The following is a 12,118-nucleotide window of genomic DNA, read 5'->3' as shown; positions in this document are numbered from 1 at the left end:
GGATCAAACCACGGACAGACAACGACAGCACATAGGGCCGAGGCCTTCCCCTGCAAAGGAGCTGATCCAGCAGGGCACTTCTTATGTTATTATAAAAGAGAAGGCCTCGGTCTCTATGTCTTTTTGTGGGCCCGCCAGAGAATTGGTTGGTGATATTGTGTGGAACAGGATGGAGGCCTAGTCACTCCTTATGATCTGACCAGAGAAGGCCTTGGCCTCTCTGCCTTGTTGTTGGACCTCCAGAGGAATTGGTTAGTCACTGTGTGGGACAGGAACCCGGACTAGATGGACCACTGGTCTGATCCAACAGGGTTTTTCTGGTGTTCTTTCCAGGTGAAGGCCTCTCTGCCCTGTTGTTGGCCCTCCAGAGGGACTGGTTGGCCATTGAGTGAGACAGGAGGCTGGACTAAATGGGCTATTGGTATGATCCAGCAGGCCTCTTCTGATGTTCTTCTGCAACAGACCCCTCCCCCCTTCTTCTCTGCAAAAGACCCACCTGGTTATGTGAACTGGACCACCTGACTTTCCCATTTCAGAGGCTTTCTTTGGAAGTCCCAAAAAGAAAGATCAGCCGAAACACTTCCCTGATTACTATCTGGCTCTGAGTGGAGCAAGAAAATGACAAAATCCACCCAGGGAGAAAGTTTTAATTGGTTTGGTAATTAAATTGAAACTATCCTGCTCTCATCTTGGCTGCGTCTCAGTGTCCTGTGAAGATCTCCTTCTAATTGTGTCCCCAGAGGACTTTTGAAAGGGAGAGAGTTTTATCAAAATGAACAGTTTGAAGAGCTGGACTAAAAATGGACATGGGGAGAATTGGCAGCTGGGATTTCGAAACCAATGGACTTTTCAAATCATTGCCATTCAAAAAATAAATAGAGCTGAGAAGACCGCGGTGTTGATGCCTGTTGTCCAAGTTGGAAATGGCTCTGCTCAAAACTCTTCAATGGGATAATTAGGCTGAAGTCTGTGCCCGGTATTGGCTTCGCTTACGGCCTCTTCCTCTCAATGACCCTTTTCAATCTCTCCCCTCCCTCTTCCCGGTATGGTCTTGGGGAAAGAAGGAATAAAAGTGGGTCTCTTCCCAAACTAAACCAGGACCTGTGTGACACAATGTCCTGGACGTACCAATTCCGAAACATCACCTCAGTGAAACAATGGATCGGACCAGGGGTCCATCCGGTCCAGCCTCCCGTCTCACACAGTGGCCAGCCAGCTCCTCTGGAGGTCCAACAACAGGGCAAAGAGGCTGAGGCCTTCAGAGAAGATCAGAAGATCAGAAGGTAGTGGTTGACCACCTCTGCTTCTCAGTTGCCTTAATTCTCAAATGGGAGACCACCAAGGAAGGCTGTCTGTCATCCCATGTTTAGCTCTGTTCTGTGCAATTAAACTGAGATCGCCGGCAGTTAGGCTGGCTACCTTTGTTCACTGCTGAATAGGGTGGTGGGAGGGAAATGCGGGGGGGAGGAATGGCATCCCCTGATTCTGTGATATCAGTTCAGTTCAGTTTATTTACGGTTCTTTGACCAGCAAACTCTGTGATATCACATCTGGCCGGGCGACAGGAAGTGACACCATCATACTGTGGGACATTCTAGGATCCTTCCGATACTCTATGGTGGAAAAGCACAGAGTTGCAGTGCAATCCTAGCTGTCGCTTCCAGTGATGCAGCGAGGAGTGATGGGGTCTTGTTTCAGCCCCAAATTTTACCCGCCAACCTGCTGAGCGGCAATTCAGGACGAGGGCAGAAGGATGAAAGCAAGCAGATTGTCGACCCCAGCTTCAGTGTGTATGTTTGCATCATAAATTTTTGTGTGTGAGAGAGAGAGACAGCTGGGAAGCCCCCCCCCCACAAAAACCCCACTGCAAACAAAGAACCCTAAAACTGTTCAAACCAATGGCCACCCCCACCCCAACCCCAATAATTATTTCCATGGCAGCAGAGTTGAGCAGGAGTAGAACTCAGCACAAAGAAAGATTCTTGGGCAATGTAGGCGAAGCTGATTGAGGCTATATCTGTGCACTCTGCCATTGAGCTATGGGGTTGCCAGCTCCTGACTAGGGAATTCCTGGAGCCAGATGGGGCGGGGACTAGGGAAGGCAGGGCTTGGAGAGGGGAGGGAACATGTCACAGAGTTTTCCGTGCAAACCAGCCATTTTCTCCAGGAGAAATGATTTGTCATCTGAAAATCAGCTGTTAGTTACAGAAGGAAGGAGAAAAGCTGAGTTTTGTACCCTGCTTTTTACAACCTGAAGGAGTCCTAAAGAAGGAGAAGAGCTGATTTTTATACCACGTTTTCCCAAAGGAATCTCAAAGCAGCTTACAATCGTCTTCCCTTCCTCTCCCCATGACAGCTACCCTGTGAGGTAGGTGGGGCTGAGAAAGCTTTGAGAGAACCGTGACAGGCCCAAGGTCACCCAGCTGGCTCTCCAGATTAGAGTCGGCCAGTCTTAACTACCGCACCATGCTGGCTCCGCACTGGCTGGCATCTCCTCCTCTGTGTCCATAAGTCCTCGGCCGAGTTGCTCTCGTATTTGCCTTTTAAAAAAACTTGGGAGAAATTATGGCAGATCTATATTCTCTATGGCTGTTAAGAGTCTCTCCTAGCTAGGCTCCCTGGAGGGATCTGCAGAGCAGTGAACATCATTAAATTTTAAGAGGGAGCTGGCTGGATCCACAAAGGACGCTGGGGGAGGCCTTTTGATTTAGTGTCCCCCAAGCAGACTCCTTGGGGCTGTGGGCTTTTGCGTTCCCCTCTGATTTTGGAGCAGCGCCGTTTCTCGCCTCCCAAAGGGATCTCACATGGCTGACGACGCGACTATGTTTTCTTTTTTGGTAAAAGCATCGTCCGCAGGATTAGAATCGGACAGGCGCTGTGCTCTTTTCTCGGGGGGTTTATTGAACAAGAACAGCAGATCCCGAAGCCGTGATATGGGGAAGGGACAGGCAAGTTAGCCTATCCCTTAGAGAGGAGATGTCGTGGAGAGGAAGCCCCACTGCAGCTGGCCAGATTTGCTTCTCGTTGAACATGCCGACAGACGCACCTGAAAAGGATCTGTGGAAGAAAGAGAGTGGAGAGGAACTCAACATACATACAAGGAATGGACCAATCAGAGAGATCTCCTCTGCTTCTCCAGACTATGTCCTGAGTTTCCGGCCTAGATGGAAAACACAGGATTTTTTTTATTGTATTTTATTTCCTTCATATGTATCTAGAACAGTCTTTCTTAACATTTTTACACTTGAGACCCCCCTGAAGCATCCTTCAAGGCTCTGGGAAACCCCAGAAGGGGTGCGATAGAAGGAGGAGGAGGAGGAGGAGGAGGAGGAGGAGGAGGAGGAGGAGGAGGAGGAGGAGGAGAAGGAGAAGGAGAAGGAGAAGGAGAAGGAGAAGGAGAAGAAGAAAGTTAGTTCTTATATGCTGCTTTTCTCTACCCAAAGGAGGCTCAAAGCGGCTTCCATTCACCTTCCCTTTCCTGTTCCCACAAGCGAAACCCTGTGAGGGAGGGGAGGCTGGGAGAGCCCTGAGATTACTGAAAAAGAAGAGTTGGGAAGCAGAGCTGTGTTCATGCCCACTTGTAATCCTCCGCATGAACACATGACATCATTCATGACAGGCTTCCTGCTTGTTTGAGCAGCCTTCCTCCCTGCTTGCCTCCGGAACAGTAGTTGAACAGAAGAATGATTGCAGATAACAGTTAGAACAGTTAGGTCAGTCTCTCTCCTCTCTTTCTGTACCAAGTTGTTTCTCTTCTGAATTTAAAAAAAAAACTGTTTTATTCTTTAAGCAGCCTTGGCGTATTCCAACTCTGCCAACGTATTTACACCCCACCTTCCTCCCCAAAAGGAGACACAAAGCAACTGGCATCCTTCCCCTCCCCTTCGTTTTATCCTCACAACGACCCTGTGAGGTAGGTAGGAGAGAGTGAGGCTGGCGAGCTCGCCTCCGTGTCATCTGGTCGCCGTGTCATTTGCAGCACTCTTCACATTTAGTAGGCTGTTTGGGAAGTGGCAAGGCCTGAATAGGCCTCTTAATCCCTTTTGGATTTTTTTTTTAAACTCGCTGCCAGATGTATGTCGCGATTATAATAATTTGCCATCCATTCACGGTGGGGAACAAGAGCCCAATCAGAAGCCCTTTCTGGCGGGAAACCTGTTCAGGCGCCTGCCTTTGTGGCGAGCCCAGATGGCGCCGATTCGTTGCTCCAAGGCCAGCCAATCGCATCCGTACATGAAGCGCCCCAATCTGTAGCAGATGCAAATGAGAAATAATAAGACTCATACTGAAGTGTTTGCACGCGCCTTCTTGAGCAAACCCAAAGCGTCTGGGATCCGTGCAAGAGCCTGTAAAGCCGGCCAGTCTGATCCCAGTGATGCAGCCCAAAGCGGGACAGTTTGGGATGGTCAAGTCAGGTCCCTAAACTTCCTGTTTACTTTCAGATCTTTGGTTGCTGTCCCTTTGAAGGTAGATGGATGTCCTCAGGGGGCGTGTGGTCTCCTCCCTCCTCCTTTTACAACTCTTGGTCCCTCTCCGAGAAGGCTCTCTGCCTTTGACAGCAAGGATGTCAACATCTCTCTGCATCTTAGACCGTTTCGCCTAGAATAGCTCTCCATCCCTCCCTATCCCAAACAGGGTAGATTCTAGTGGGTCGCCGTGTTGGTCTGAGACAGCACAACAGAACAAAACCAGAGTCCAGGGGCACCTTTAAGACCAACAAAGATTGATTCAAGGCAGGAGCTTTCGAGTGCTTGCACTCGAAAGCTCCCACCTTGAATCAATCTTTGTTGGTCTTAAAGGTGCCCCTGGACTCTGGTTTTGTTATCCTGACAGGGGTGGATTTCCTATAGTGCAGTCCTGCCTGCAGCCCGCTTAATCGTGGTTGATATTTTCTAACCTGCACTCACAACAGGACGTGTTTTTCCTTCCGTCGTGCTTCACCTTGAGCACTCTGCTATCTACATGCAAGGAACTGGCCAGCGGAAAGACAAGCCCTCAGTCTTTCCCTGAGCCGCAATGACCGATCTCTTCAGACATGTTTACCTCTACAAGCTCCATCTGCATTTGCCACCCCCACCCCACCCCCCAGCTCTCGGCTTTATTTTGCAACCTCTTTTCTTTCCTTCTGAGCAGGGCGGCTTGTTTTCCAAGCAAGCGTCTTTGCTCACGATGCGGCAGAACTTGGAATGCTTCAGCATGCTAAGTTTGTTTCCCCTTTTGATTAATTCGTGTTCGGCTGCCGCTGCCTCCTCCGATCCAGACTCTGCCTCCCCCCTCCCCGCCCCAGCAATGACTCTCGCCAGTCAGATTTTTTCCCTCCCAGCCTCCTTGGAGATTTGGAGAGCTCGATTCAGAGCATTTCCCTTTCTTGCCACCCACCTCTTTGTGTGTTTCTGCGTGTGTCGGCTCTGGGTTAGCCCTCGCACTGCACCGCGCTCTGTACATCTCCCTGGGAAGTGGAAACCAATTCATCTCAATTGCATGCAGAAAGCGGTAAACATCCTCGAGGCGAGGCGAGCCAAATCAGGAAACTTGCGACCTAAAGAAACTCACACTTAACCGGATCGTTCTACGCCGCACAGCTGCTAAATGATTGTGCTCAGGAAGCTGGAGGCAGCATTGGCGGGCCTGAATGGCAGGCAAAGAGCCTAGAAAACGGAGAAAGGAACTGGGTTTCATATTATGACGGCTGTTGTTTGGCAGAGTTTTAAATGTGCAGGACAGCAAAGCCCCTCGGCTGCTTAAAGAATATAATAGAATAAAGAGTGAGAGGGAAGGAGACAGAGAGAGAGGCCTGTCTAACTGTTGTTCTGCATTTATTCTGTCTCTTCTGCAAGCGAGTGGGGAGGAGATGTGCTCAAAAGGCAGAGAGTACTTAAAATATATATATATATATATCAGGAAGTTCCTAATGTAACGATGCTAAATTCTGAAGGCAGCTTTCTTGGCTCCCCAAAACAGGTTCTATGTGCATACCAGCCAGTTGCGAACAACTTTTGACAACCCAGCAAGGGGCTTTCAAGGCAAGTGGGGGGCAGAGGTGGTTTGCCACTTCCTGCCTTCCTTGGTGGGCTCCCTTTCAAGCTGCCGGGGAGTGTTTGGGCTTGACATGATCTGGAACTCACGGATTCGTCAGCCTCTCCGCCAGCACCCTGTGTCAGATGGGATGCAATGAAATTGTAATGCAAGTTCTCTGCCTTCTCCTGTAGGCTGGAGCCCACTGATTCGGCTTTCGGGTGGTCAGACTCTCCACTGGTACCCCGTCCTCATGCGATGGAATTGTCATGCGAGTTCTCTGCTTTCTCCCGTAGGCCCCCGCCATGCACCCCAACTGTTTCATTAAAAAGGAGGAAGAGGCCTGCTCCGAGACCATCCGCAAGATGATGGATCTGGCCCCCCTCAACGAATCGACTCCAGGTATGTTGAAAGGCCGCCAGTAACCAAATCTTCCCCTTCCGGAGGTTGCTGTATAAAGTGTCTGGGGGAGGAAAGGGGTAAGATGCGGGGGGGGGGGGGCAGATGGGACTGGATTATAAGCAGGCCTACTAAATGCAACAGCCAGTAAAGGGGGGGGGGGGGGGAGTCAGAGTAGGTTTTGTTCCTTTTCTGCCAAGAAGCAAACTGCAAAGAGCACTGAGACACAGGCCAGAGGCAGAGGCCGGAGAAGAGAAATGCCACCTGCGTGACAGCCCAGGGCTTGTGGATGCTTGCAGCCAGGCTACAAACACAGCTCATAAACAGAGCCGGACAAAATGCCAAGAAGTGAGAGAAGGAGAAGCTGTCCTGAAACATGTTCTCGGCTCTGCATCAGCGATTGGATTTGTTTGCATAAATGTCTGGCGGGGAGAGAAGCACGCCCTGCATTGAGGCAATGTCCCTCCTTCAGGAGCAAAGTCCCTGGCCCGAGGGAAATCTGCCTGGCCTTGACCAGGGCCAGGCCTTCTCCGTCCTGGCCCCAACCTGGGGGGATGAGCTCCCGGGAGAGCTGAGGGCCCTGGCGGAGCTGTCACAATTCCGCAGGGCCTGCAGAACAGAGCTATCTGCCCGGTGGAGGCCAGGTTAAGTAAGATCATGAGCTCCTCCCAGGTTTGCCAGGTCATCAGGTACGTCTCTGTCCCCCAAGGTGTGCCACTGTCTGGGTGGGTGGGGAGGAGGGGTTTAGGATATTGGATTTAATTGCTGTGGGTTTTATTGAGATTTTAATGGGGGTTTGATTGAGGGAATAGTGGACGTTGTTACCCACCACAAGCCACTTGCGGGAGGGGCGAGCCAGAGATAAAAAAATAAATAAAATAAATATTTTAGGATTGAACGGATTTCTCCACCCTCCCACCACATCCCATTCCTTCATAGTTCTGGAATTTCCTTTTGTCTCCTGCACCTCCTCCGTTCCAGTCGAACGAGGAACATTTCCAAAATTAATTCAGGAAGGAGGTGGCTTGCGGCTTGCCACGGCAGCCAGTGACACACAGCCGTCGAGAGAACCCTGGAGGCAATCCCATCTATCAGTGGACTGAGATTTCTTTGGTGAGCGCAGAGTCCTGGCCGGAGACACGCATGAACTTCCGTGTCCTGTTGAAAGGCACGGCCTGCCCAACACTGAGGCAAGGCAAACTGGAGACCTCAGAAGCGTCTCTCTCACCCCTTCACTTAGGACTGGCCATCAGTGACAGATGAGGGTAGGGCTGCCGAATTCAAGTTTTGGACCTCCTGGATTTCTGGAGAGAACTGGAGGAGATTATTCGAAAATACCGGGACATTCCTATTTTAACTATGCTAAATGCGTATCTTCTCCAGTGCCCCCTGCAGGACGCTCTTCATATATGCACACTGCAGACCTTGCCTATTCCAACACAGGGAGGAAGCAGCAGTCCTTTTGCTCTGGTCATCTATAAATTGGCTGCTACGGCGGCAGCTCTAACATGCCAGCCAGGCCATTAAGAGGAAAGGTGAGGTAATGTTTGGATAGCTTTCCCTCGCAGACAGTGCCATGGAAATGTATTTTTAGAGCTGTCAACCGGTTCATGGGAATTCAGTTAATGAATCGTCAGGGAGAAATGAGATGCAAGGGGAAATGTGTTTCGGATCCTACAAAGAGCAACACTTCTTTATCCTCCTACATAATGCTTGGTAGAAATTACCTGTATCTCTAGGATTTTTTTAACTCTGGCTCTGCCCCATATCATTGGCTCCTGTGGCAGGACATAGGGTGGGGGGGGTACAGAAAATATTGATTAGGTTGTTAGCCCATCTTTCTTCCCCAAAATGATCCCACCTTTCTGCCCTTATGGGGCCGGCGAGATTGCGGACAAATTAAAACAGACCTCATCATCAGAGGTCATCTAAAAAGCTATTCAGAGCAAGAGAAAGGCTCCGTCATTAAAACGATCAGAAATGGAGCTAAAAAACTGTTTATTTACTTCACTTGTCTTGCACCCCAGCGTCAATTGACCACGGTAGCTAAATGGAACCTCCATGGTCAAGAGCAGGAACAGTGGCATTCAGCTGATCACTGGCAGTCTTCAAGCAAAGGTTGGATGCACACTTTTCTTGGATGCTTTAGGATGCTTTGGGCTGATCCTGCATTGAGCAGGGGGTTGGACTAGATGGCCTCTATGGCCCCTTCCAACTCTATGATTCTATGAAATGTGTGTCGACCGTCAAATCTTTAAAGTCGAGATCCCCAGTGACCGTGGCTGGCTTCAAAGAGGTGATTGTCCCGGCCGAATGTTCGGCAAGCGGCTCGCCCGTGTCCGAACAGTCCTAAACCCACAGGATTGTGGGAAAGCTCGTTGTGTGGTCCCTTCCTTTCCAGCTCTGGCTTCCTTTCCTCCAGGCCTTCTGTCCTCATTGCTGCAGCCTCGTCTTTATTCCTTCGTTCGCCTGTGCTGTGCAAATGGCTGATGAACGCCGCGTTTACCTACAGCCAGCCCACTAACTGCGAACCCTTCTGTAGTTTCCTGTTTAGCTGGTCCCTTGATTACCATCTGGTCGTGCTGACAGGGCCATTTCGTTTCTGCGTCCCATCTCTGCCCACGTTCTGGCTCCTTTGGTGATGGGGAATCGAATAGGGGTGGAATCGAAGAATTGCCCCCGGGGGAGGCAGTATCTGTCGGGCGGAGCGCTTCCCCAGCTGTGTTGGCCCAGAAGCCGGACAAGAATTCATTCTCCAACCAGAATAGGAGTGGGGGGAATGAAGAAAAGCACGCAGAAAGGCCGTGAACGGGCGGGAGATCGATGAGGCATTGCAGGAGGACCAGGGGAGCTTCTTGCTTGTTGAAGCAGAGCCGCTGTAAGACCCTGTTGTTTTTGGAGGCTGTAAAGTGCTTTTCGAAGGGCACAGCTGTGGAGTAGTCTCTGCCATGGCGCTTGGCAAAGGAAAACCCGATCGCCAGTTGGTCTCTGCTCATCCCACATAACAGACACACTCCCGCCTTCTGCCAATTTCTGGCATGCCGTTGATCTTCAAGCGACACCGAAGCTCATGGCCTGTTGAGTGGCACACGGGGGCCGTTTTGAGATGTCAGAGTTTGCAACGCAGTTCCTGGGTTCAAGCACAGATCAGGGCAGCCTTTCTCATCCTTTTTACCAATAAGAAACCCCCCGAAACATTCTTCGGGCTTCAAGAAACCCCAGAAGTGGCACAATTGTGCAGAATGTGGTTGGGAAGCAGAGCTGTGTACATGCCCACCCAGAGCCCCTCCCCTTCCCACCCCCTCCAGGCCCATCATTGGCCACTTTGGGAGGGGGGAGCAGGTTGACATGACTGTCTATGGGGTAGTCAAACTGCGGCCCTCCAGATGTCCATGGACTACAATTCCCATGAGCCCCTGCCAGCATTTGCTGGCAGGGGCTCGTGGGAATTGTAGTCCATGGACATCTGGAGGGCCGCAGTTTGACTACCCCTGATATATGGTCATATTACCCAATTAGTTTACTCTGTCCGTGTACCTGCACTCTGATGATTCCTATTTCATAGTGCGTGTCCTATTTCGTTCCTATTTCAAGAGAGCGTGCACATGAAAGCTCACACCTAGAAAAAAACTTTGTTGGTTTTAAATGTGCCCCTGGGCTCAAAGTTTGTTCTGCTGCTTCAGACCAACATGGCTACCCACCTGAACCTGTTGATGTTATTGTTGTTATATTTCTAAACTGCCTCTCTCCCATAAGGCTCGAGGAGGTTTAAAGAAGAAGAGCTGGTTTATTTCAGGATGTTCTGTTACTACCCAATGCAGCATCACAGCGGCTTACAATCACCAGCCCTTCCCCTCCTCACATTAGTCGCCCTGTGACCTGCCACTTGCCTCAGTCTTGCTCCTGCAAGCACTCATCCTCAGGGTTGGTGCCAGGCTGGTGCTGTGTTGCTAGGCAGGCACTGCACCATCTGTCTTGATGGTCCCTCCCTCCTCATCTTCCTTTGGTGGCAGTCCTGAGGCTCTGGGAGTGGGGGCAGGGCTCGGAGGCGGAGGCGCCAGTGTGCTGGTTGCTGGCTGAGGATTTATGTCTGCCCCCTGAGACCATCTCCTCCTCCAGTGCCTCCGCCCCTGGCTCTAGAATCATAGAATCCTAGAGTTGGAAGGGGCCACACAGGCCATCTAGTCCAACCCCCTGCTCAATGCAGGATCAGCCCTAAGCATCCTGAAGCATCCTCTAGTTTGTTGGCTGCTCTTAGAGGAGTCTTCTATTGGCTGTGCTGGGCTTAGCTTGGGGGTTTGGCAGTTGTCAAGGGAGACCCTGCCCCATGTGAGGCATGGGGCCAGCTAGAAATGGTTTTCTTGCAGAAAAGGGGCCATTTTAGGGAGGGTTACAAGGGTGGTTTGCAGAATTATACAAAGAACAGATGTGCCGGGCGTAGCGAATGCTTCTGCATCCCTTCCCGTCCCATTGAATGCGTCACATTCTTCCCAGGATTCGCAAAACGACTCGCTCGGCAGATCGTTCTGTAATCTATAATGCAAGACGTTTTCCTTCCCTTTGCTTCTTCCGTCGCACACGCACGCGTGCATGCCAAATCCTGTTTTGTAGCGCCCCGGTACGAGAGACCCTTCCGGGAAACTGTACTCCGCTCTGTCCTGACTCACAAAGAGCATAGGAAATGTGACTCCAAGGACACAGTCTAGATCAGGGGTAGTCAAACTGCGGCCCTCCAGATGTCCATGGACTACCATTCCCAGAAGCCCCTGCCAGCGAATGCTGGCAGGGGCTCCTGGGAATTGTAGTCCATGGACATCTGAAGTTTGGGAATTGTAGTCCATGGACATCTGGAGGGCCGCAGTTTGACTACCCCTGGTCTAGATGTAACGGGAAGAGGTGGGTAGGAGCCAGAAGGATCTCTGCTTGCTTCGGACGGCCCTGCTTTAACGACGCTCCGGCTCCAAGTAACAGCTGTCTCCCAAGCATTTCATCCTGGGGGCTTTCCAAAATCATATTTCTGGATCGTGCCGGGAGATCTCCCAGATGCCGCCTCTCTCGTGTTCTCAGCTCTCTTGATTCATCAGCTGCTTCTTAAGCTCTTGGCTGTCCCTCCCTGCTTGGGGTGCCAGCCTCCTGGCGGGACCTGGGGATCCCCCCAGAATCTGCAGACATCAGTGTTCAGATCCCCTGGAGAATAAGGAAGCACTGGAGGGGGGGATCTAGGGTAGGGCTAGTCAACCTGTGGTCCTCCAGATGTCCATGGCCTACAATTCCCATGAGCCCCTGCCAGCGAACGCTGGCAGGGGCTCATGGGAATTGTAGGCCATGGGCATCTGGAGGACCACAGGTTGACTACCCCTGCTCTAGGGTACTGTAGCCCGCTGAGTGCCCCGTCCTCTCTGGGTTCCATGTCCAGATCTCTGTGAGTTTCCCACCCGGGATTTGACAACTCTCTCCCACCCCATCCCTTCCCAGTAGCTGGTTGGGGTGGGGTGGGGGCAGCTGTAAACCCTGTTCATTACCTGGAGAAACCCAGGAGGAGCTGGAGACTTGCCCCTCCCCCCCCAAGGCCAGGCTCAGAAGAACTGGGCTGGCATGAAGCAAGCAGTACCTTCCGTGGATGCCTTTTCTGTCCATTTAGAACCTCGGAGAGGGAAGTACATTTGAAGGTCCAGTCATGGAAGGTGCTTGTGCAAGCCAGGGT

At 51.3% G+C, this 12,118-nt stretch overlaps 1 protein-coding gene across 7 annotated transcripts in view; it reads left to right on the top strand.

Annotated features, from left to right (window-relative positions):
• ADCYAP1R1 (ADCYAP receptor type I) overlaps window positions 1-12,118 on the top strand; it is an 88,120-nt gene that overhangs the window by 28,689 nt on the left and 47,313 nt on the right. For 6 of the 7 annotated variants that reach the window (XM_077304779.1, XM_077304777.1, XM_077304776.1 and 3 more), the window contains exon 3: window positions 6,312-6,417. In XM_077304779.1, coding sequence (XP_077160894.1) covers window positions 6,312-6,417 — 106 coding nt within the window. Of the gene's footprint in view, window positions 1-5,380; window positions 5,494-6,311; window positions 6,418-12,118 lie in introns of those variants that run through there. The other variant, XM_077304778.1, reaches the window with a different exon arrangement.

Source organism: Paroedura picta, chromosome 11 (genome assembly GCF_049243985.1).
Source record: "Paroedura picta isolate Pp20150507F chromosome 11, Ppicta_v3.0, whole genome shotgun sequence".
NCBI lineage: Eukaryota > Metazoa > Chordata > Lepidosauria > Squamata > Gekkonidae > Paroedura > Paroedura picta.
Note: the sequence above shows the minus strand (reverse complement) of the source record. Positions and strands in the feature narration are given on the sequence as shown.